General features: G+C 47.4%; 11 protein-coding genes across 11 annotated transcripts; 4 read left to right on the top strand and 7 right to left on the bottom strand.

Moving 5' to 3' along the window:
• Positions 1-132: 132 nt before the first annotated feature.
• F4822DRAFT_430614 (NAD(P)-binding protein) lies at positions 133-1,109 on the top strand (the record flags this gene model as incomplete). The annotated part of the gene is made up of 3 exons (XM_051461328.1): positions 133-577; positions 636-985; positions 1,038-1,109. The coding sequence occupies 3 exons, from the start codon at positions 133-135 to the stop codon at positions 1,107-1,109; spliced, it is 867 nt and encodes a 288-aa protein (XP_051313642.1).
• Positions 996-3,359, bottom strand: F4822DRAFT_294554 (cytochrome P450). Its single transcript, XM_051455088.1, has 3 exons — positions 3,014-3,359; positions 1,815-2,967; positions 996-1,756 (listed from the first exon to the last, which is right to left on the bottom strand). Exons 1-3 carry the CDS (start codon positions 3,134-3,136, stop codon positions 1,380-1,382), a joined length of 1,653 nt encoding a protein of 550 aa, XP_051313641.1. The 5' UTR covers positions 3,137-3,359; the 3' UTR covers positions 996-1,379.
• A 539-nt stretch (positions 3,360-3,898) lies between these two features.
• Positions 3,899-6,400, top strand: F4822DRAFT_294529 (uncharacterized protein). Its single transcript, XM_051455087.1, has 2 exons — positions 3,899-3,956; positions 4,105-6,400. Exon 2 carries the CDS (start codon positions 4,156-4,158, stop codon positions 6,346-6,348), a length of 2,193 nt encoding a protein of 730 aa, XP_051313640.1. The 5' UTR covers positions 3,899-3,956; positions 4,105-4,155; the 3' UTR covers positions 6,349-6,400.
• F4822DRAFT_294412 (uncharacterized protein) lies at positions 6,400-7,665 on the bottom strand. The gene is made up of 4 exons (XM_051455084.1): positions 7,389-7,665; positions 7,063-7,328; positions 6,697-7,013; positions 6,400-6,642 (listed from the first exon to the last, which is right to left on the bottom strand). Exons 1-4 carry the CDS (start codon positions 7,428-7,430, stop codon positions 6,452-6,454), a joined length of 816 nt encoding a protein of 271 aa, XP_051313639.1. The 5' UTR covers positions 7,431-7,665; the 3' UTR covers positions 6,400-6,451.
• Positions 7,666-7,924: 259 nt separating this feature from the next.
• On the bottom strand, positions 7,925-9,323 carry F4822DRAFT_444400 (uncharacterized protein; the record flags this gene model as incomplete). Its single annotated transcript, XM_051463231.1, has 3 exons — positions 8,667-9,323; positions 8,191-8,614; positions 7,925-8,139 (listed from the first exon to the last, which is right to left on the bottom strand). The coding sequence occupies exons 1-3, from the start codon at positions 9,204-9,206 to the stop codon at positions 7,925-7,927; spliced, it is 1,179 nt and encodes a 392-aa protein (XP_051313638.1). The 5' UTR covers positions 9,207-9,323.
• An 864-nt stretch (positions 9,324-10,187) lies between these two features.
• On the top strand, positions 10,188-12,109 carry F4822DRAFT_294360 (N-terminal nucleophile aminohydrolase). Its single transcript, XM_051455083.1, has 2 exons — positions 10,188-10,539; positions 10,600-12,109. Exons 1-2 carry the CDS (start codon positions 10,399-10,401, stop codon positions 11,974-11,976), a joined length of 1,518 nt encoding a protein of 505 aa, XP_051313637.1. The 5' UTR covers positions 10,188-10,398; the 3' UTR covers positions 11,977-12,109.
• A 38-nt stretch (positions 12,110-12,147) lies between these two features.
• On the bottom strand, positions 12,148-13,123 carry F4822DRAFT_294336 (mitochondrial inner membrane translocase subunit). Its single transcript, XM_051455082.1, has 5 exons — positions 12,961-13,123; positions 12,771-12,891; positions 12,632-12,712; positions 12,428-12,579; positions 12,148-12,360 (listed from the first exon to the last, which is right to left on the bottom strand). Exons 1-5 carry the CDS (start codon positions 13,027-13,029, stop codon positions 12,319-12,321), a joined length of 465 nt encoding a protein of 154 aa, XP_051313636.1. The 5' UTR covers positions 13,030-13,123; the 3' UTR covers positions 12,148-12,318.
• Positions 13,124-15,203: 2,080 nt separating this feature from the next.
• Positions 15,204-18,238, top strand: F4822DRAFT_407811 (glutathione degradosome). The gene is made up of 2 exons (XM_051458531.1): positions 15,204-16,388; positions 16,439-18,238. Exons 1-2 carry the CDS (start codon positions 15,387-15,389, stop codon positions 18,101-18,103), a joined length of 2,667 nt encoding a protein of 888 aa, XP_051313635.1. The 5' UTR covers positions 15,204-15,386; the 3' UTR covers positions 18,104-18,238.
• Positions 18,239-18,275: 37 nt separating this feature from the next.
• F4822DRAFT_407810 (uncharacterized protein) lies at positions 18,276-19,441 on the bottom strand. The gene has a single exon (XM_051458530.1). The coding sequence runs from the start codon at positions 19,340-19,342 to the stop codon at positions 18,509-18,511; it is 834 nt and encodes a 277-aa protein (XP_051313634.1). The 5' UTR covers positions 19,343-19,441; the 3' UTR covers positions 18,276-18,508.
• A 37-nt stretch (positions 19,442-19,478) lies between these two features.
• F4822DRAFT_444398 (nucleoside phosphorylase domain-containing protein) lies at positions 19,479-20,851 on the bottom strand (the record flags this gene model as incomplete). The annotated part of the gene is made up of 5 exons (XM_051463230.1): positions 19,479-19,646; positions 19,700-20,350; positions 20,411-20,512; positions 20,585-20,769; positions 20,847-20,851. 5 exons carry the CDS (start codon positions 20,849-20,851, stop codon positions 19,615-19,617), a joined length of 975 nt encoding a protein of 324 aa, XP_051313633.1. The 3' UTR covers positions 19,479-19,614.
• A 522-nt stretch (positions 20,852-21,373) lies between these two features.
• On the bottom strand, positions 21,374-23,484 carry F4822DRAFT_444394 (major facilitator superfamily domain-containing protein; the record flags this gene model as incomplete). The annotated part of the gene is made up of 6 exons (XM_051463229.1): positions 22,827-23,484; positions 22,626-22,777; positions 22,212-22,577; positions 21,839-22,160; positions 21,641-21,783; positions 21,374-21,562 (listed from the first exon to the last, which is right to left on the bottom strand). The coding sequence occupies exons 1-6, from the start codon at positions 23,311-23,313 to the stop codon at positions 21,374-21,376; spliced, it is 1,659 nt and encodes a 552-aa protein (XP_051313632.1). The 5' UTR covers positions 23,314-23,484.
• Positions 23,485-23,557: the final 73 nt, after the last annotated feature.

The raw sequence follows: 23,557 nt of genomic DNA, 5'->3' as shown, positions 1-23,557 counted from the left end.
ATATTAATAATAGGTCGGTTTGTAATGAAATCCTGGATGAACGCTCGTAGAAGTTTTTCTATAAGAAGTTTAGAATCCGATTGTAATCATGGCATATCTATTCCCTCTCGCAGACAAACATCACCTGTCGCAATGGCATCTCTACGAAAATCCGTCTTGATCACCGGCTGCACCGACGGCGGCATCGGTGCAGCCCTCGCTGAAGTATTCCACGAGAAAGGCTACCATGTCTTTGCAACCCTACGGAACCTATCTAAACTGCCCCGGACCCTCTCCGGTGCAGCCAATGTGACGCCCCTCAATCTCGACGTGACGTCTTCGGAGTCCATCGCCGCCGCCGTCGAGAGTGTCACCAAAGAAACCGACGGCCGACTCGATATTCTAGTCAACAATAGCGGCGTGAACTTCCCAATGCCAGCTCTAGACACTCCGATCGCTGAGGCCAAGGCACTCTTCGACATTAACTTTTGGGGGGCGCTTGCCATGCTCCAGGCCTTTGCACCTCTTTTGATCAAGGCCAAGGGCTGCCTCGTTAATAACGCGTCTGCGAACGCTATTTCTCCCATGGCGTTTCTGAGTAAGCGTCTACCCATCTGCTCCCTAGCACTTTGAGCTGTCATCCACTAACAATCCAGGTACCTACAATAGTTCCAAGGCCGCTCTGGCCACAGGTAGCGAGACGTGGCGGCACGAGCTTAAACCTCTTGGAGTTCGAACCTTAACCCTTATAACCTGTGCTGTGAGGACTCATAATCACCTCAAGACACCGCGACTCCAGGTCCCCGAAACTTCACACTATTATGCGATCCGGGACTTTATTCACAGCATCTTGGACGGTCGACTCCAGAATAATGCTATTACTGCGAGGCAATATGCAACCAAAGTAGTGCGAGAAATAGAAAAGGGGTCAACAGGAATGGTCTGGGTGGGTACGAGCGCCTCGTTGTTCCATTGGGTATGGTGGCTGTCGCCTAAGTCGATCTTTGTAAGTTTCCCATAATGTTGTATATACGATCCAGGACTAATGAATACCGTAGGACATGGTAATTGAAAGTGTTGTCCCCGCTCAGGGTGAGATGGCGAAAGTCTCGGGAAAGAAAAAGGCCTAGGTAGATCAGAAGCCACTGCACAATGATATCGTACCACATATAAGATGGAGAAACGGGGTTAGGCTGTTATCAAATGTGTTCATCTAGATTGCATCTCCTCTCATGGTAGATATAGTAGATATAGATCGGTATGGGGGTATTTATTACTGGATTGTGCTTTCTAGCAATCTGTCAATATTGTTAGGTTCTTATCTCTACCCCACCAAATTCATCAGTTGGCAATACTCTCAGACCGATTTCGACCTGTAGGTAGTGGCCTACGCAGCCCTTTTATGTCTTATAATGCTCTTTGGTTCTAAGCTCGGCGGCATCCAAGCAGTCTCCCGTCACAGCCGAGTCTCTAGGAATGAGTTTGACCTTAAAGTCTCTAGGAATCGCAACCAACGCCGACTTGATAGCGTTATAATCCACGTAATCGGTATTCGGGGGTTCCGTTTCGCTTGCGACGATCTTGTAGGACGAAATAATGCGTACAAGAGCAGAATACAGGAGTCGGGCTGCGATAAGCCGGCCAGAACAAGCCCGGGCTCCAGCTCCAAAACTTAAATGATTAAGGCCCGCAGATTCTCGCTCCGTTGGAGGGTCAAGGCTATTAAGCCACCTCTCTGGGTCGAACTTGCCGGCGTCGCTTCCAAAGTGATCGATGTCTAGGTACTATCATTAGATCCCACATAGACCTAAGGGCTTAACAAAGACACTACTAACCGTGATTGCCCGCTTGGGCATTGATCAAGACCATCGTCTTAGGGGGGATGATAGCACCATTCCACTCCACTTCCGTTACTGTTTTTCGTGGAAGGCTCATGGCACTCACAGTATAATAGCGGCCGCCTTCTTTGATGATAGCATTGATGTAAGGGATCTTCTCCTGGATGTAGCAATCCGTCCAAGCGTCGCGAACGTTCGGATAGTATCGCTTGATATCGTCATATGCGCGATCCTGCCAAAGTTGACCTTCTTTAGTCGATAATGACCCGATTATGGATATTAGCGTCCCAGGGATCGTCTCAAAACCACCTGAGACTAAAGATAGGCATATTGACGAAACTTCAACTCCTGTAAGCTTGGTTTCTTCGTCCTTCAAAATAGCGGCAGAAATGCAAGGCTTATCGGTTCCTTGCTTGATCATCGCTCGGACTTTATCCAAGAGAAGGTTCAAATATGCATCGCGCCGCTCACGCAATTCTTTGGAACGAGCATTTTTCTCATTATTAGGGAGGTACCTTAATATCGGAACATAATCTTGCAAATTTTCTGATGCGCTGCGCAAGAGCGAGATGGACGAGCCAACGTAGAGAATCTCACGGAGAAGTTCGTCATACACAGCATCCATACGGATACCATAGCACAGGGTCAATGTAGTATTCAGTGCATATCGTTGGATATACGGTCGCACACTGATCTCAAGTTCCCCATCGCGGCTATCCCTGTGGAGATCCCTGACGATGCAATAACTCTCCAGGTCAAACATCGGGTAATAACCTCTTAAGGCTGGTCTGCCGAGAGCTGTCCCAGCGGCTTTTCGCTTCCTTTTACAGCTCTCGTCCCAAGGCGAAGAGCCGATTGTGAAACCTTGGGTGCTGCTGATAACGCCATGGAATGTGTAAAGTTTCGGCCGGTCAATCAACGCGTTCTGGTGGCCCACTAACATTTTCCTGCAATCGTCAAATGAATTGACGACTACGGCGCGTGTGTTCCCCAGTTTGATCTGGAAGACGGAGTGGTTGTATTGGCGCCACCATTTTTCGCAGACGGTAGCGTGGTCTTCACGGAGTTTTAGAAGGTGTCCGAAAAAGGGGATCGCACCGGGAATTTCTGGTAACCCCTTGATATGAGGTATATCCGTGGAGAATGCAGCCTGTCTGAATAAGTATAACGTAGTACGATAGAAAGGAGATATTTACATTCCAAACCCAGTATAAAGCGATCCCGATTGCGATAGTGGCAGATACGTAAGCAGTGTTCTGATATCGGGTGAAGTGTCCTAACGCCAAAAGGTCGGTAATTGAGTGGTATGTAGCCGACATATTGATATAGTTATTGTGCCCATTCAGTCCCAGGACTATTCAGTAATTCAACATGTATACGGTATACCTAATCAAATGTAGATTCATTATTATCATGAGGGTGCATTTCGCCAACTCTACTGCTTCCAATGCTTCCTCGCTCGATATGTTAAGTGTTGGTGACCCGCGATCGGATCAACTCCGAAAGTGCGGCCATTGTTGGATGAGCCGATGAGGGGAATTGCGCTGTCATCTCCGCTGTAGAGATAGTTATCTGACTTAAAACAAAGGTTTCGATTGGTGATCATCTCCAAATTACAGTATCTTCATCGAATTGTTATCAATAGGTGATATCAGATTCTTGCATAGGACCAGTTAGATTTGATATAGCTAAGCCGTGGTTGGGTGTAATATGTTGGTAGTTGTTTGTTGTGACGGGAAGCGGATGGGTCCGAAAAAGATAGCAATCAATTGCGAAGGGGTAGAGGGGTTGGGGTAGATATCGGAACAATTCCGCCTATGATATGGTTTTTCTTTTCTTCCCCTATTCTTATCGGAGTTGCTCCGTCCCGTATTATCCCAACGTGATGTCCTAAATTTTGATGAACAAAGTTAATAGGATACCTGCATCTTTTAAGATTAATCTGAGTTGCACAGATGAGATTTAAGTTCATTAATTTCCTCGTAGCTGAGCATAAATCATATCATGTAGCGAAAGTCTAATCTACATGAAGGATTGATTGTGACACGCTAAAGACGTCATGGAACGAGGATCGTATCGTATCGGGTACAAGCCGCCGAGACCTTTATCAGCCGGTACAACTTGGCTGGAAGTACCAAAGTAGGTTACATCCGACCCCGCCGAGCCTCGTCTCGTAACAAGTTCTCATACAAACAATTATTTCCCATCTCTTCAAACTACACCTGTTGGTAAGAAATTGACAGTAGATGTCTGTCATCCCGCGTGATTGGCTGATTGTTGTTGACAGCATGGTGAAATGGTGGGATGAGATAATAAGAGAAGAGAACCAAATAAGGAAATGAGTGAGACGAAGATGGAGTCAACCAACAGTGGCCCAAATGCAACCCTGCGGCCCCAGTCCCAGCACCACCAGCAGCAGAGACAGAAACTCAACGAGCCGGCCGACTATCCTCGATGGAACTCCGAATTAATCGAGGCATTAAGAGCGAGGGACCTGCTTCCTTATGTCACTGCGAGTGTTTTGGAGCCTTCGGGTGACGAGGATTCCCCGGCACGCTTACGATGGAGGAAGAACCGGCTTACTGTCTTGCTCATGATGAAGCGCTCTCTAGCGCCTGAAATGAAGATCAGATTAACCGACGCCGGGTGGCTTTCCGTTCACAATAAAGATCCGAAGAAGATGTATGATATGATTCGCAAGGTTTCTCAGGAAGACCCGTATGAAAAAAGGGAAGCGAAGCCTATATCTCAACCTCTATCACCCTTGGAATCGAACGCTACTACGGATGATCTTGCGATGGAGATTGAATTGATAGAGCATGAGGATAGCGAGGAAGACTGGACTGCTATTGATCTACCATCGAAAGCACTACTACCCGAGTCTATCCAAGACCGCGTCCTACGTGTATGGAACGACCTTCGGGATTTAACCGCCTACTACGATATCGAAGGCTCGGCATCACGGAACGCGCGACTCGAAGTGTTCTTCCGAGACGAATTAGCCGAGCTCGAGAGACAACCCTTTGACTCATACTCCTCTCAGGATGATAGGGCTGATCACCTTTTACTACGCAACTATATGAAACGCGCCCGTCGTACCCTTGAGCTTGACAAGGTACGTGATGCAAAATTCGCGCCATTCATCGAGCCATTCGCCACGCCTATCATAGCTTGGTGTGAACAACGCCGACGCGTTGAACCCGTCAACCCTAAGAAACTTGCGACTAGTATCAACGCGACGCAGAAGCTCATTCTTCAAGCGCGCGACCATGTTACAAATAATGTTAGCAAGTATTCCAAAGCCACTGGCTACCGTGCCGCTCGGAGGGTTGCCGAGCTACGCGAAAAGCTCGCGGAAGCATACGGTTTCTACAAGGATTACGATCCCCTATTCGACTGGTGGGTAACGGAGCCGTACAAGAAAATAGACAAGGCGCTCGGCGACACAGTCGAATTCCTACGCGAAGTTCTAGTAGGTGTCAAACCAGGCGATGACGAGACTATTGTCGGAGAGCCTATCGGTCGTGATGGTCTCCTTACCGACCTCGAAGCCGAGATGATACCATATACGCCGGAAGAGCTTCTCCGAATTGCCGAAAAGGAGTATGCATGGTGCGAGTCGGAAATGATCAAAGCATCGCAAGAACTCGGCTTTAGCAGTAACTGGCGCGCTGCACTCGAGCACGTTAAGAACATGTACGAGCCACCGGGATCCTACCCCTCTTTCATTCGCTCCCTTATCAACGAAGGTGCCGCTTATGTCAAACGGCATGACCTCATAACCGTCCCGCGCGTCGCTGAGGAAGCTATCCGAATGACTATGATCGAAGCAGAGCGACAGAAAGTCTCCCCTTTCTTCCTCGGCGGACCCACAATGCAAATGTCATATCCAACACGCGCCATGCCGCACGACGCAAAACTCATGTCCCTACGCGGCAACAATCGACCGTTTAGCCGTGCGACCGCGTTTCATGAGATGATACCAGGACATCATTTACAAATCTTCATGGGCGAAAGACATCACCATTACCGCACGGCCCTATTTGATACACCGTTTTTTGTTGAGGGCTGGGCGCTATACTGGGAGATGGTGCTTTGGGAACGAGGCGACTTCTTTACGACGCCGGAGGATCGTGTAGGGTCCTTGTTTTGGCGCATGCATCGGTGCGCGCGTATTCTATTCTCCATGAAATTCCACCTGGGTCAGCTTGATGCGAGACAATGCGTTGATCTACTAGTTGGTAAGGTGGGCCATGAGCGCGCTACGGCTGAGGGCGAGGTTAGGAGGAGCCTTGGTGGTGAGTATTCGCCGTTGTACCAAGCGGGGTATATGTTAGGCGCGCTGCAACTCATGCGTCTTCGGAAGGAAGCTGTGGGTAAGGGACACGGACGCATACGCGAGAAAGAGTTCCATGACCGCATTTTGAGAGCAAATGTTATGCCGATTGAGATGTTACGAGCGCTGATACTGGATAAGGAGTTGAACAAGGACTTCAAGACTAAGTGGAGATTCTATGATGATAAACTATGAGGTGGAATCGGCGTGTAAGACTTGGAGTTTATGTAACTTTTATTGCTTTATCATTCACGAATGTCTAAGAAATTCCATTGCGGGCGCAATTAGGTAGTCCTGATCAGAGCCATTGCTTGTTGCCAAAATGAGACAAGAATGCGCCTCCATCCCCTTTCTCGATACTGGCGTTCTCCACAACCCTCAACACATTCTGTGCGGCAACGTCTGGGGATAACCCACCCTTGAAATGTGGTGCGTAACTCTGAAATCCTGCCATCATCACTTGCAATGCTTCGAGTTGCTTCTGGGTCACTGTAAATTCATTAGATGATTGCATTCGGAGCTTTCTTCGTGGGGTGTTCATACAAGCCGAGGGGTCAAAGTTACCCGTATCCACCACTCCCGGGCTAATACTAAGGAAAAGCACACCCTGCTTCTTGTACTGCGTGTTGTACTTGGCATTGATAATGTTCATCGCTCCTTTTGAAGCAGCGTACAGAGATCCAACTTGGATGTCGAACTGGTTGATGAAATCCAAGTCTGCGTGGCCGCTGGTTAGAGCAACGACCTTCTTGACCTTGCCCTTTAGGATGAGAGGGAGGAAGACGTTGTAAAGTTGTAGGTTGCCAATGACGTTGGTGTCCATGTACTTGCGTAGCGTGTCGGTTGCAACTTCGGGTTCTCTGGTTTATGTGTTAGTTATTGGGCTTGAGGGGGGAGATGGGGGCGCACATTTCTCCGATGGCGCTGAAGCCGTCGACGGTTGACATGAAAGCGGCATTAGCAATCAGGTAGTCGAGGCTACCACCGGTGATAGCAGAAGTCTCAGCGGCGGCAGTCTTTAGACTGTCATAGTTGGTCAGATCGCCAGCCAAGATGTGGATGTTGGAGCGGTCCGGCAACTCGGCCGAAACCTTTTCCTTGGCGCTGGCCGGGTCTCGAACAAGACCGATGACGGTGTTGCTAGGATCTTTCGATAGCTGGCGGAGGAATTCAAACTGTGGTAACCGTCAGACAGGGGACCCTTGAATCTATATTCATTCAGGTTGAGAACTTACTCCTAGTCCCTTAGAGACGCCGGTGACAACGTAGCTCGACATGATGAATTGATTGACTGATTGATTGTTGAATTGTAATGAACTTTGGTCTGATCTAGAAGATAATTCTAGAGAAATTCTCGTCTATTTATCTTCAATTCTTCCTAGTATTTGATGTCGTGCCCTTACGCCACAAAGACAATGAAATTATAAATCTAACAGCGCCGCAGCGGTCGGCGTCCGTTCGGACGGAGTTACAAAGCGAATCTCGGTCAGCTAACCGCCAACCGCATCCCTTGCGTCCTCCGCCCTTGCGCGCTCAGCCTTGATTTACAATGTATAAAACAATAGTCTTCGTCTTGGATGTAGATGTATTTAGTTACCTGTCTAGGTTGTAGGTACCCGAAATAGATTACCAGAGGCGGGCCGCGACCATCCCTTAGCTACACCGCCCGATAAATGAGTAGATCCCCAACGCCTTTTCCTCCTGGAATATCATTCCTATAACACCCCGCATATCCCTATTCCCATGAGAAACAATCGGTTGATGAAAATATCTACTTAGAAAAGGTAACCTTGATGACTTCGATATGGTTATTGTTCGTGTACGAGATGGTCAATGTCTGCCCACTTGCATCAAGATACGGATGCGCAACACCGGCATATACCAAACCACCATCAATTGGCGTCGCAGTATAGACCTTAACATCCGGCGTCCAGGGGCCTTCGAGAGCCGTCGCGGTCCGGAGCAGGACATCGGCACCAACGGGACCTGTATATATCATCAGCACCGAATCATCGGATCTATCCGATAAAAACTTACTCAAATGCACGAAAACATAACACCCCCAAAATTCGCTCCAGACAATCTGCCCTTGCCCTGTACTCCACATAACCGCGGTCTGCGCCTCGAACTGCGTCAACGGTTGTCCCGTCTTCCAACCTCCATTAGCTTCGCCCCACCAGTACTCATACTGACTCAAATCAAACGCATTAGATGCCTTGACCCGGGTCAGATACACATACTGCGCTTGCACGGAATCCGTAACAGACGTCGGCGCCCCGCCCCACGCGTACACATACTCCGACTTAGGATCCCGGAATGCGATTTTGTCGCCGTAATGCGGTGTATCGGAGGCTGACCACCAGTACCCAGTGTCCCCGAATCTTTGGGTTACCGTCGGCTCGCCGTTTACAAGCTCTACTTTCGCTACACCAGCTCCTTTGAGGCCATCATCGTTGGCGTTCTACTCTAATTAGTAAATCCACAAGCAAAATTTGAGAGGGCAAGGCACATACGACAAGATAAAACAAAGCCCCAACCCCATCCCCAGTCTCCACCAAACTAGTCCCCCCGAATCCATACATATTCGTCTCGCCCCAAGCCTCATTGTACGGGACAAACTGCAACTGATGCCCTACCGGCGTATCCCCATTAAGATGTAAATCCACCACCGTCAACGGATCATCCGTCATTAACGAAACCGAGTCCCGCACCATACCATGAAAACCATCGGTATCCTTCACTGGATCGGTAACTCCGGCGGCGCACCATAGAGTGTCACCGTACACCGCGTACCATTTCCCGCCGAGTTCGCCTGTGAATCCTAGATCCCGGTGGCTGCAGCTGTTGTTCGCGACTTGTTGTCCGAGATACGTGGTTGAGAATGAGGATTCCGTGATCGGGTTCGTGCCGACGGGTTGGGTGGGGTCCGTGTCATCGCGGCGCTGTTGGGGGGTGTTAGTCAAGATATTTCTACGATGATTCTGGTTGCCTGTTGTAAGTGCGAAAGCTGTGCTAACTAGTAGAGCAACGAGACGAAGTTGAAGGCGCAACATTACGGCTTCCTAAACTCGTATTTCTACGAGCGGCGACCACAATGAAGAAATGAATTGTGAGAAGGCACTGGCATCTCCATCGATATGATTTTTAGGAGAACCGAATAGTATAGTAAGTGGCTTGAGACACCTAGGCAATGGTGGATGAAGAGGTAAAGGAACAGCCGAATTGGGAAATAGAAGCGAGATGATAGGAGCAGCTAACAATTCCTCTCCATATAACCAAGTGACGTATGTCTCAAATCCATAGAAATTTGGGAATTTCATCTGAAAGTGGTAGGTATAAATGTTTCATTGTTTATAAGTGTCTCTTCTCTCGGTCTTATTCTGTTGTGCTGGTTCAATTGATGCTGGGTGGATGTTTGTTAAGAGGCTTTAGCTTCAGCTTGAGCATCTTCGCGTAAAATTACCCCTTGTTCGAGTATAAGATACTGCCTCTACTTATAAAAAAAATAGTATCTTTCAATTATAGGAAAGGGTTTTTCATACTTTATCTCGGTCGCTCATATCGGGCGGTAGATCATTGGTTGTCATTGACTTTTTAGGTGTTCTGGAAGTATAGCGGCAAGACCTGCCAATGGACAAGCAACATTCGAGGAGTCCCATGAAACGTTGTAACAGATACCTGGTTAGTTTCTGCTATGATAGGCAAGGTATGATATGTGAATGTTAGTCGGGAATTGAAAGTCAAAAAGATCCAAAAGATGTCAAATATTGTAGCTAGATATTTATGAACTTTGTAATATCTTTTCGAATCTTGCAGATTCATGATGCTTTTGAAGGCACTGAGCACTACGTAAGATGCAGCATTTTGTAAGTGGCGGAATTGACTGATTGTGATTGGTGAGTTAGCCTATAATCTGCACTTTTTGGGAAACTCCGTATCTAACAATATGGGCGATAGAAATCGATGCGGGGATTGCCCTGTAAGCAAGCTCGGAGCGTACTAGAAGAATGGAATAAATGCCGATGGGGAACCCTAGTTCCCGTTAAGCTGGCTGGTAAGTTACCCCCAATTTTAATCCTCCTATACCGGTATGGCGATAACGGTTTTAAGCGGTCTCTTGGTCTTCTTATCATGCCGGACAGGAGCAGATCTTAAGTGTCGGGCTCATTTAACAGTCATCGCCACGATATATCCTCTTTTTAGTAGACAAATCCCCTAATCTAAGAAAGCTGTGAGTTCGGGAAAATGGAGTATAAGCGACAACCCGAACAGATCTTAGGGCGGGTTAAGCCGCGCTTAATCATTCACGGCGGCGCCGGCAATATTACGCCGGACAAGTTAGGTCCCGAACAGTATAAAGAATATCGACATGCACTTCTCACTATAGTAAGCGATACTCATCACTCCCTTGCCGAGATGAAAAGAAACTCAGACCCCTAGGAATAGGTTTCGAAAGCGGACGTATATATGCGCATCCCGGTATCGTATGGCAGTCCTCATTCTTCTGCGCCTACATGGGCTTCTGCTCTCGATGTCGCAACATACGCCGTGACGCTTCTCGAGAATAACCCGCTGTTCAACTCTGGTCATGGCGCTGTTTTCACTCGCGATGGTATCAACGAATTGGAATCCTCCGTTATGGTATCGCGAGGCCATGCTAAGCGTGGCGTTGGCGTGACGGGATTGCGTAAGGTGAAGAATCCGATATTACTCGCTAAAGCAGTGCTCGAGCATGGCGATGAAGATTTGAGTAAGAAGGCCGCAGGTGGATTGTCGCAAGGAGACAACAGTGCGATGAGATCCGATGCATTGGATACCGACGGCCTCGACGTTCCTTCAGCGCAAGGCCACACGCTCATCCACGGCGAAACAGCCGAAACTCTTGCTAAAATGTACGGCCTCGAATTTGTAGATCCAAAGTATTTCTTCACCCAGAAACGGTGGGATGAACATATACGGACCTTGGAAAACGAGAAGACGGGAAACGGCTTAGCAACGTGGAGCGCCGAGGAATATCTACCTCAAGGTACGTGCGGCGCAGTTGCGCTCGATGCCGACGGAGTTATATGTGCGGCGACTAGTACGGGAGGTATTACGAACAAGTTAACGGGACGTATCGGCGATACACCAGTCGTCGGCGCTGGCTTCTGGGCGGAAGAATGGGCTGAAAAGAGTAGCTCGAATAGGGTGATTCTTGGTCCCGCGACCGATACGTGGCAAAACCTGGGGAGATATTTGAGTCTACCGGGGCCGGTTGTAGAGCTATCTTCGAGCCTGCGGAGTCTTGTTGCTGACTGCTTCCCGACCCCATTTATTTATTCTCCCGTCGCGCAAACATCGTCTCCTGCGAACAGTACCTCCACCGATCATGACATACGGCGAACACGCTCTATTGCTCTGTCGGGCACGGGCAACGGAGACTCTTTCCTCCGAACAACCGCAACTAGAACAGTTGGTTCGATCGCTCGATGGGGCGCATTGCCCGCGACAGATGCCTTGCGACTCGTTGCGGGCCGGGGTGGAGAATTGGAGAACAGCGCCGGTGATCGTTGGGGCAAAACAGGAGAAGGAGAAGGCGGCATGATCGGAATAGAAAGTGTGGTCTCGCATAATGCTACGGGCCAAGTAATTGGTACCCGTGGCGTAATATTGCAGGATTTTAATTGCGGCGGTATGTTTCGGGCGTGGATCGATGATAACGGAAATGCAGTAGCAAGAATATTCCACCACGAAAGCGAGTTAGGACGTTTAAATGGAACGGACGTATTCGAGGGTGAAGGCAAAGCGGAAGAAGTTTGGCGTTGGACTGCGGATAAAGTGTGAATGATATAATCGTTCAACTAGAGACCAGATCAGCCAGGTATCAAGTTTCAATACATCTAATAGATATCATGTGGTGTTAGTTAAGATCAGATGGTGTATTTAGGTGCGGATGCATCTGTCAGACAAGCCCATTGGGGAGAAATGGACCGGATAACCGCCTAGACATCCTAGCCCTGGCATAGCATCAATATACTCATTATTTTACACATCATTCCCCTGACCATCCGTGTTGGTATGCAAAGACCGCCTAAAAACCCATATAGTACATGGAACCGATCGAGAAGTATATCGGAGGGGAGTTGAGTGGTAATGTTCTTTTTTTCATATTCGTCATTATAGCGTCTAAGCCAGCGCCTTTTCTGAACTGGGCGGTGGCGGGGGCATCTGAATTGCAGTCAGTACCGAATAGTTCGACGATCCTGTATTGGGTCAGGAAGTGGTTGAGTCGAACCTCTAATTTTGTGCTTCCTGCAAGCATTCTTTGGAAACCAATTCCGACACCCTCAATAACGGCTAGCAGCACGGCACAACCGATAGCACCATTTCTTGCTGCCTTGTATCCTCCTCGAACGGCTAGAGCACCACCAGTGAAAAAACCCGCAACTAATGGATTTGTTAGCAAATCATTATGAGGCGACCTATGATACCGACATACTAATCGCATTATAAGGATCTTCCTTCTTTCGTATTCCCTTAACCGCACAATCGAATGTCGAGAAAAGACCACCCCATACACCTATTGAGGGGTTAGTTTCGAAGAGTGATCGATATGGCCCTCTTGAATAGGCACCTACCGAAGTTACCACCTAATACTGGTGCTCTTGCTTTTATGGCTGTGATAGCTCCTATTCTCCTCTCGCCCATTGGACTGTTTCGGAAACCTTTGATACCGTGCCATATTGTTCCACCGATTGCCTGACGGAAATTGATGTTAACTTTCGTATTCTACAATTGCATAGTACCAGGTTATCAGGACCAACGTACACCCATAGCAAATGCACCACCAAAGTCATTCAGAATGACCCAAGGGCAAGGGTCTCTTGTATGATCCATGTCGAGATTGTGACGAAATGGATGGAAGGGCTAGAAATCGGGATGCGGTCGCGGCTTATCTCGCTTGGTTGTGGTCGCGAACGATTCTAAGGAGAACTTCTAGGGCTACTATTAAGTTGTGAGTCCTACGGCAACGGGTATTGGACCGTGGTGGGTGGTAAGGCTGACTTTTCGTGAGGGTGTTAATTATTATGAAGCTTGAAGAATGACTTCAACATAGAAAATTGTTAATCCAACATGTGCACGGACCAGACGGAAGTTGAGATAAATCTTCTTCCGATAGTCGATAAGCGATAAAGAAGATAAGGAAGATAAGCGACAGCCGCTGTCTTGCCGCTGCAGCATTTGTACCCTGGTCCTTGCAAGTTCAAAATAGACTCTTTCTAGCGCGAATAGTCCGCTGATATTTCAGCTTTAGACGTTGTGTAACTATAAAGATTAATGACTTTTTGGAGTATTGGCTGTCGAGATAGAACCTAACCTTCAATTTATCTCATTGTACAATGCTGAACGTCCCTCTTCTCTATGGTCTGTAACATCCTATCAATATTTAGAGAATTGGCGGCCTGGGTGATAAAATTTCGAATTGAGTTATAAGCCGATATCGGAAGACAACAGGTATGATTCAACTCCAGATGTATCTGATCCGTATATGCAAAGTCCACTGATCTCTTCCATCTGCAGTGAGTTAAAAACCACGCAACTTGAGATGACGCGAACCAAGCTTTTGGATATTAATGGTCAACCTTCCCCAGACTTAAGCGATATTTTTTTTTTCTTCCTGCAGCCTTCCATGCTGATTCTTAGCTAAGCATATAAAAGTCGTCTAACTAACTGATAAAAAAAAAAGATAAAAATATCATAGCGAAGACATCAATTTCAGGGGTTAATATGACGTGTGAATCACACTAAAATTCATCATTATTTTCACGAGATGTTACCAGACATGCGGTCTAGCAAACACTGGGACCTTAAATGTCTCGTTTCGATAGGTATGTACATAGGTCTATGACCAGCAACCGTGTCTTAAAGTGATCTCTACCTCTTCTCTCTGACGGGATTCTCTTCCCATGAGACCTTGGTACTTGTATAACATATTGTAGCCAACACGGCTATTTTAACAAGATGATGGGACGGGAGATGAAAGTCCACTTTACCACGTCTCACGTATTGAAGACCATAGATCGCGCCATAGGGAGCCCGGACGTTCCAGTCTGCCCGACTACGCCTCCATTCTTAGTGTAGCCAGCCAGTCCAGCTCTGATAGCAACCAAATAAGTACTGATGCAAACCAGCCAATTGATCTTCCGAACATCCATAATAAGAAAAAAAAAATCCACTCACCGTAAGTCGGCTGTCGGGAGTCATTGTGCGTATTTAAAAGGACCCGGCCCGCTTTGACTTGACTGATTTGCTTCGTACGTGTCCTCTCGTGCATGTATGTTTCTCAGCTCTATGAATCGACTATTACAACTCCAACTTAAGACCAAGAGACTATAACCATGGCCGTCGGGCTAGGTGAGAGAACAAGAACAAGCAGTTGCCAACGCTGTCAGGAGATCGATGATGAAGAATCCAAAATTAAGGAGAGCAACGAAGCTCACAAGAAGCTTTATGTTGAAAATACACAGAATAACATAAGTAGTAAGTTGGGCCAATTTTTTTTATCACGAGATCAATGGATGGTGTTGAGTCACAATTAATAGGGGGTTACAGCATTGGGAGGTCTCCTTATAGGGCCTTATAGGGCAACACAGCATAACCCTATTTTATTCGAGAACCCCTGCCCCCCAATCCTGCTGAATCATCATTATGGTCACCCAAGCTCCATTTTACAGTTCTCGCGAAGATTTAAAGTTCTGTGATACATTTCCAGAGCTTCCAATCTAGGAGATATTCTAGGATGATTGACCAATCGCGCTGTCCTTGACAGGAACACTGTTGCATACAGATTTACTCTAAATTTCTAAGTTGGGGGGTTTAGTTGAACTATCTAGGAAATACCCCGGAGTCTTGCCCCACTTAGTACCCATTGGAATCCTGGGGCGGTAGTGGCGGGTGGTGGATGCCCCTGAGCTTGGAAGTCACCCCCTGAAGCAAGTCGCTGCAGGCGCTATCGGTTGAAGCTAGAGCTCCCCACATTCAATCGTTTTCCGTCAATCAGCACACCAACACGTCATTTCCAACACTATTCAATTCACCGATTTATCATACATCGCCAACTTTATTTCCCACACTTTCACTTTTACCACTACGTTTGAATAGGGAGAACACCGCTATCTACTTATATGATCTTACCCATTTATTGAACTCTCCCCTATGCTTTCACAGTGGCAATTAACTTGTGAATAGCGACGATGCCATCTGCAATGGCGGCTTCGGCCCCCTCTCCCATCCACGAAATTCCGCCTCACACGACACCTCAACTATACCACAATCTCAAACACGATAGCTCAGTTCTTGCCCTTGCTGTCGGAAACGATAGCATATACGCTGGGACTCAAAATGGAGAAATTGTTGTGTGGCTTTTGGGCACTTTTCAGAAAGTTCACCATATACAAGCCCACAAACGCAGTGTCATGTGCCTCTTTCTGTCCGAAGATGGCACCCTTCTCTTTTCTAGTGCTAGCGATCCGATCGTAAACGTATGGTGCCCTCGAACCATGACGCGACTTTACGAGATATACAGCACAAATGACTCTTTCGGGGACATCTTCTCCGTTTCTTACTCCTCCCAACACGAGACCGTTTATTATGGTGCCCAAAACACGTCGATCCAATGGGTCGGTCTAAAAGACCCAAACAGACGCGTTACACAAGATTCGCAAAACCATCCCGATCGAAGAAACCACCGATTTTTTGATTCTCGTGCTGTTGGTGGCACGAGCACACCGCGACCCACCGACGAACGATATGATCTAATACCTCGGTCCCATACAATGCTTGAGACAGATAAAAGAGCAAACAAAATGTTCGCTCACTACGGCTATGTATACTGTATGCTTATAACAAAGGCCACCACGGCCTATACCGAGCCGGACGAGGACGTTTTAATATCAGGCGGTGGAGATGGCACGATAAAAGTCTGGAAACTAGGTGGCCGAGAAATTGGCCCAGATGGATTCGAGAATGGTATTGAGGAGATCATTGCTCTTGGCGATCAAGATGCCATGTCTGTCATGTCACTTACCGTAGATGGATCATTCCTATACAGTGGGAAGCTAGATGGTATGATTGAGCTATGGGATCTTGATACAAAACAGAAGTTAAGGTCCATCAAAGCTCATAAGGGCGATGTTATGTCTCTTCAGATGGGCTGGGGGTATTTATGGAGTGCAAGTCGCTCCGGTACTGCTTGTGTGAGTGAATCCCATCCCCCTTATTGGCCCAATCTCTAACTTCGAAACAGAAACATAATACCGTCCACTATGGAGAATACCAACACGACTCTTCTCAGAACGTTAATCAGAAATACCAATGCTTAACGCAGTGGAAGGCTCATGATGGCAAGGTTTTGTCCTCGGCCATCACAACACAAAATCGCAATCAATTCTATATTACAGGGGCCAATGATAACAACGTCGCCGTATGGACGCTCAAGAATGAGGCATCAGCCGATCAACCGTCACACGAAGAACATGAAGATATGATGATAACATCATTACGCGAATTTGTATCCTTTAGGACGGTATCATCTCGGCCGGAGTACGCAGAGGATTGTCGCCGAGGCGCTAGTTTCCTTCGCACATTATTTAAGAAACTAGGAGGCGATGTAGATATGCTGAGTTGCGAAGATACGCTACATCATCCTGTGGTACTTGCTGAGTTTAGCGGCAAGTTGCAACCTGCCGAGAAACGAAAGAGGATCCTGTTCTACGGCCACTACGATGTTGTCGCGGCGGAAACTAAGAACGGAAAGTGGAGTAATGATCCTTTCCAATTGATCGGAACCAATGGCTATTTGTACGGCCGTGGTGTCAGCGACAATAAAGGTCCAATAATGGCTGCACTGTACGCAGTTACTGATCTCATGCAGGCCAAATCCCTAGACTCAGATGTCGTTTTCCTAATTGAAGGGCAGGAGGAATCGGGATCCCGCGGATTCAAGGAGACCGTGCGAAAGTACAAGGATCGTATCGGCAATATCGACTACATCTTATTAGCGAACAGTTACTGGTTGAATGACGATACTCCATGCTTAACGTATGGCTTACGAGGCGTTATGCATGCTACCGTCTGCGTTGAGTCGAAAAGCCCTGACCTACACTCCGGTGTCGATGGTTCCTATTTGGTCAATGAGCCCTTGTCAGATCTTATGATGCTTCTGTCCAAGCTCAAGGGCCCCCGGAATCGGATTATGCTTCCTGGCTTCTACGATGGCATACTTCCGCTTACTACTGAAGAAGAAGCCCGATACGACGATATCTTATCCGTCCTAATGGAACAAGGCCATGAAGACGAATCGGCGGAGACGCTGAAGGCAAGCCTTATGGCACGTTGGCGGGAGCCAAATCTTACACATCATAAAGTCAAAGTTTCCGGACCGGATGGTAGTTTAATCAGCAGTCATGCAAATGCTAAGATCAGTGTTCGACTCGTCCCTGGACAAGAGGTAGAAGAAGTTACTAGCTCCTTAACCTCTTTTCTCGAGAAAGAGTTCAGCAACCTAGAGTCGGACAATAAGCTGAGTATCCAAATTGACAACCAAGCGGAGCCTTGGTTGGGTGATCCCAGCAATTATATCTTTCGAACCTTGGAGGAAGCCCTGGTGCAAGCTTGGGCCCCCTTCTTCTCCGACAACACTGCCAATGGTGTCACCAACGGTATTACCAACGGAAACGGAACGAACGGCACTCACACCAACGGCGGGTCCAAGGTCCGAAAGCCCCTCTATATCCGAGAAGGCGGCTCAATTCCAGCGATCAGGTTCCTCGAGAAAGAATTTAATGCCCCGGCCGCTCATCTTCCATGCGGACAGTCTTCCGACTCGGCGCATTTAGATAATGAGAGACTAAGAGTCGTAAACCTTTTAAAGAGTCGGGAAATTTTTACACACGTGTTCAAGAAATTGTAACGACGATTATGTTGAAGAATGGTTTCATTTCCACATAGGGCGAAAAGCGCATTATTCACGCATGGATCAAGTATTAAGATAGGAGCGCGGAGTTCGCGGTACTTTATAGAAAATAGAAATTCAGATACCCTTTTCAATGTTTTTTTTTCGGAGGTTCCGATGGTTACACATTCTATCGGATAGATCCGATGGTGCCACCATACTACCTATCTAGATTATTTTCCACGGTTCTAACTTTACCCCCTATTCGATCCATTTTTTACCATCCTCCCATTCTGCAACCATACTTCCGCCCGGAATCCCTCATTCACCTTCCACGGCCCTCATTTAACCGTATAGTCGAGATCTACAACTATACACACTAACACGAGATGCAGGTCTCAACGGCGGAGCCGAAGCCGAAACTTAGATCTCACGCGAGCGTCCGAAAGTCAAGCATATAAGCGGTATTAACTGCCACCAACTCCGCCGACGCTCATGATCACGATATCGTCCGTGATACTCAAGTCCACCTTGATCCCGAGCTAACTGCGTCGAGTGTATCGAGTGCAATCTTTCCGGTATGGGCGCGGGATAAGATATAATGTTTTCGGAGGGGTATCTCATTGATCGACCGTCTACGCTGGAGTGCTGGTGCGGAGTTACGCAGCGGTCGCAACCTCGTCCGTCGGTTTGCGTTTGTGTGCTTCTGTATGAGTGGTGCCCTGTGCTCCACCGGTTCTGTGAGGATGGACGGCGGGCGGTGGGTGGTTGGTCGTATGTTGGGGTTCGCCATGCGGAGTGCTTGGGTTGGGATGCTTCGGGGCGGTGGCTTCTTGATGCGCGGGGAGTAGAGGTTTGTGAGCGAACGTCGTCGGTGGCGCTGAAGTATCCTTTATCTTCGCGTCGGCTAGCTTGGGAAGTGCGCGATGTAGTTCCTTTTTGCCGGTCCCGCGCGGATGTATGTTGTTGCCCTGTTGATTGTGGATGTTCGTTGCGGCCTAAGGTGGCAGTCGCCGACGATCTCCTGACTCGACTACTTTCCCTGAACTGCGAAGGCCTAGTATTGGTACCACCCGAAGTTGTCGGAGCAGATCTACCGCGTCTTGGTCCGTCGGGTCGGGTCCCAGTCTCGCGGCTTCGTGTATATCCGTCATCGTCGTCGTCGTCGAGAAGTTCTACTCGAACGGAATATGTCCGATGCCAATTCCGTGGTCTGTAATGGCGGTTGCTGGGTTCATAGGACGATGAAGACGGCATAACTATTCTTATTGGATCGGAAAAGATAGCTTGTAACTTTCACACATTTATAGGGTTAGTAGATTGGTGCTGGCATTTAATCTACGATCACTACCACCACACCCGCAGTTGCGTACCTCATATACCCAGGTAGTTTTGCCACAGACTTCCATTGATGTAAGGAACCGAGTAGAACAAAACCTTGACTTCCCGACACTGAGACATAAATCACTAACTACCAATTCTTTAGATTTCTTATTCCATTAGACCTTCTCCGGCCGTTACGCCCCCGTCTAATCAATTTTCCTCTGAAATTCTAGCCGCACTAATTTGGTACTTAGTAAACATTTTCAACACAAGTTACTTCATGAAGCTTACACTGCTGAACCAACTCGACAAGGACCCTCTCTTCCTTGACCTTATAAGGTCCTATAACCCTTAGCAGATCCTTCGCATAAGCTGCTGCGGTAATTGCTGCATATGGCTGCCAAACCTTAGTTTTATGGCTGTCTGAATAATCGCATATGCCGCGAATTACTAGACATGGGAAATTGTTCATCAAGCCCGCAGACTCCATTTCAAAACACAAAATATTATGCGTATCTCGTAGCATGTCTCGGAAGCTCGCAGACCTAATAACTTGGTTACCAGAGCCAATGAGCCCATAGTGAACAGAGGGGTGATTGTTTTTTCGGTCCTTCCGCTCAACAGTTAGAGGCGCGGTCGGGGTTTTCGTTTGGCCCAGTTGGTATGCCGGTAAGTCATTTTGACATTCATCGCTATATGTGCTCTGAAAGAGTTGGTCTTTGTTCCTTCCTGGGAACTCAGGATTTTCAAGTCTTTCAAGGTCTTTAGCCTTCTCAATTGCGTCTTCTATGTAACGTCGCATTTCCCCCCCATTGAAGGCTTGGTCTAATCTAAGTGTCTCTACACTTGTTAATAGGAAGTTTGGTGGCCTATTTAGGTGATACTTGATGTCGAGTTGATTAAGTCCCACCCGTTTCCCCATGTCAAATTGACATACACCGCCTAAAAAGAATCATGTTTAGGAGGGACAAGTTGTGTGTATATCCAAGACATAATACATACTATGGCTTCCCTCTGGTTTGCCAACCACGACATCCCCAAGACGAATATCAAGTCGTGGGTTCGTCCAGTTTGGAGGCTTGGGAACACCGCCACCGACACCGACTTATAGCCAAAACTGGATATTGGTGAATGTACGGGACATGTTCGTCACACAATGTGTTGCTGCACTTTCACCCTTTGAGGGCGGGAATGCAAGAACAATATTATGGCCACTTATTTCGCCTAGGATATAGCCATTGTCGTCGCCACGGGCAACAGCTATGCGTTCATGCTCATCATCAAGGAGTAATTTTGCGGCAGCGATCTCAGGCCCAACAATGGCGACCCAGCCAACGGTGTAGTTATCCTCAAACAACTTCCTAAAGGAAACATAATTAGTATAATGAAGCCCACCCGAGGCCTTTTTAACTACTTACTTCTTTTTACCTAGGTATACTCCATGGTTGACGCTTTCATTTTGTAAGAGCACACCGAAGATGAGGTAGAAGGGGGCGTTCTGTAGTTCATACAAAAGCCTCCAAACATGAACCTCCCATACCTAAATATTTAAATAGGGGGCTACCTCTCCGGCCAGTACTATTGAGATAGCCTTACAGTTCCAAGGTTGCTACCTCAAAAATCCTATGGCCCTGCCATGCTATCCCATGCACATGCTAATGCATATAAGCACAGGACGGTGTGGTATTGGCCGAATTAAACAGAGTATCATGCACCATGAAAGTGGAATTGGAGAGCTTTAATAGCTTGTATATGAGAAACTACTTTCTTATCAGTTCACCATACCAATCGAGCGTATTGAAGGTATCGCGGGGTCTTTAACGTCGCAGTAGCCTTGATTTATTGAACTTGTCCTAGAAAGGTGCGCAGACGTAGGTCTTTCGAATCGTACCATATAAATAACCAATTAAAAATGTTCAAGAATTTTCTAATTAGGATTTTATAAATTTAGATGTCTACAACGTTCTAGCCCGTGGTTTTGCGCAGTCCCCTGCCGTTGGCGCACATCGCCGCGCAAAACGCGATAAGCGCAAAGCCGGTTGAGGCGGCGAATGAGTACCGTAGTCCGTCATAGTAGACCATGCGTGCCTTGAGCTGAATATCTAGTGGAAGGTCGCGTAGAGTCTCGGCCGAGTGCCGGATTGAATCAATAACCTATTAAGTCAACATGGATCAGTATAGTTACCTAAATATGGGATGACTAGAAAAGTTGGATAGTAAAAAGGGTCGTACTCTCCATTTATCTGGTATATCGCCTAAGACAGACGGAAGTCGTATAGTGAGCGTGGTTTGGACAATGGCGGATGTAACGGACACGCCCCAGACAGTCCCGAGAGATCTGATGAGATAAACGGTAGACGAGGATACGGCATGGTCTAGGTGGTGTTAAGCTCAATCCGAAAGTAATCGGACGGTTCTATAATGGCTTACCAGCATGTTCGAAAGTCGCTAACGAGGTAAACAGAATACCAGGGTATATAATCCCCTGTCCTAAATTGGCGGGGAAGATGTAAACGTAATATTTCCAGTTAGCATCCACGAAATTCAGTGAGGTTACCAACGCATTTCCAAGGACCATAAAAATGGCCCCTATACGAATGAGAGTAATAAGTTTGCCCCATCGTGACATTACGATGCCGGCGATAAGACCACCGATCGGGGTTGCTAATGATGGGATGGCGAGTCTAGCCCCTGCGGTAGTAGCTGAATCGAGCAGCACTATCTGGAAGAATAGGGGTAGTAGGAAGAGGTACTTTGGGAAGAGATTAGTATCGTGGATATAGTATTTCTTGGAAACACTGACCGCATATGCGGAAATCCCAGCGCAGACGTTAGCCAATTGGATGAAAATGGGCAGACGACCTTTCAGCATGCGTAGAGGGATCACCGGTATCGCAGTGGTCTTAGCCTCGACTCGAAGGAATAGGCCGAACAGCAGAACACTTCCAACAAGGGACATTATAACCCATAGGCTACTCCAGGGCAATTCATTGCCCCCTAAGCTCAACCCAACTAGCTGAATCGATATTGCGACGACTAAAAGGAGAGAGCCCGAGAAGTCGACTATACGCCAAGTTTCCTTCAGATTCGAGATCCCTCCAAGGTTATCTCGCTGGTTTTTTATGACTATATAACCGAAAAAGAGTGCAATGACTGATACTGGTACTTGCTGCTCTCAATTAGTCCCGTAAGCCCCTGCACGATAGAATGCACCTACCAAGAGAAAGCACCAACGCCATCCGATAGTGTCGGCGATCGAGCCCCCAAATGAGGCACCACATATCGCACCGAAGCCGAAAATGCCGTTTTGCATGGCTTGATACATCCCACGTCTACGAAATGGTATCATATCCGAATTGACGATAGTGGCTAAGAATTGATTAAATATCGCGGCCTTTGAGTGAGGTCGTACACCTACCCATAGTCATAAGTCCCCCACCACCAAAGCCAGCCAGGGCTCTCGTACAGTTGAGTAGAACGATGTCGTTCGCAACACCACATCCCAGGCAGCCCAAGGCAAACGTGATAGTGGAAATAAAAAAGCAGATACGACGACCGAAAATATCGGATACACGGCCATATAGAGGTTGAAAAGCCGTACTTGTAATAAGATACGATGTTGTAAGCCAAGACGCAGTGTTGGTCGCATCGAATTCCGAACTAATTACGGCATACGTAGATGCTGTAATAGTCCCATCAAACCCATAAAGAAATACATTTGACATTATCGCCAACTCAATCCAAACAAAATGTCGAGGAGCTATCCAACCCTCTTCCTTTGGTGGGATTGAACCTATTAAGGGTTGACGTTCCCCATCGTCCGAGTCGTGATCAACCCCTGACGATTGAGAAAGTTCTCTATTCGCTTCTGGGTCGTCGAATTGATTCTCATTAAAAGTAGACATTTTAATTAATCGTAACTAGAAGGCGTATTAGAAGTATTGAGAGAAAACAATGGCGTGGGTCTTTGTACGCCTAATAGGATGCTAGATTTTACTGATTGTGTAATCTTGTGAATACCCTAGGGTTGACAGACACGACAGATTTATGGTACTTTGACATCAATATGATTCAAGTGGTACGGCCAGACTTGGGGATTCTGAACGGCCGAGAAGCTAAGACGCGGGTAAGGCTTTGCTCCCCGAACTC

Source organism: Hypoxylon trugodes (genome assembly GCF_022578975.1).
Source record: "Hypoxylon trugodes strain CBS 135444 unplaced genomic scaffold F4822scaffold_6, whole genome shotgun sequence".
In the NCBI taxonomy this organism is placed as follows: Eukaryota; Fungi; Ascomycota; class Sordariomycetes; order Xylariales; family Hypoxylaceae; genus Hypoxylon; species Hypoxylon trugodes.
The sequence above is the reverse complement of the archived record's forward strand: the minus strand, read 5'-3'. Positions and strand labels throughout refer to the sequence as shown.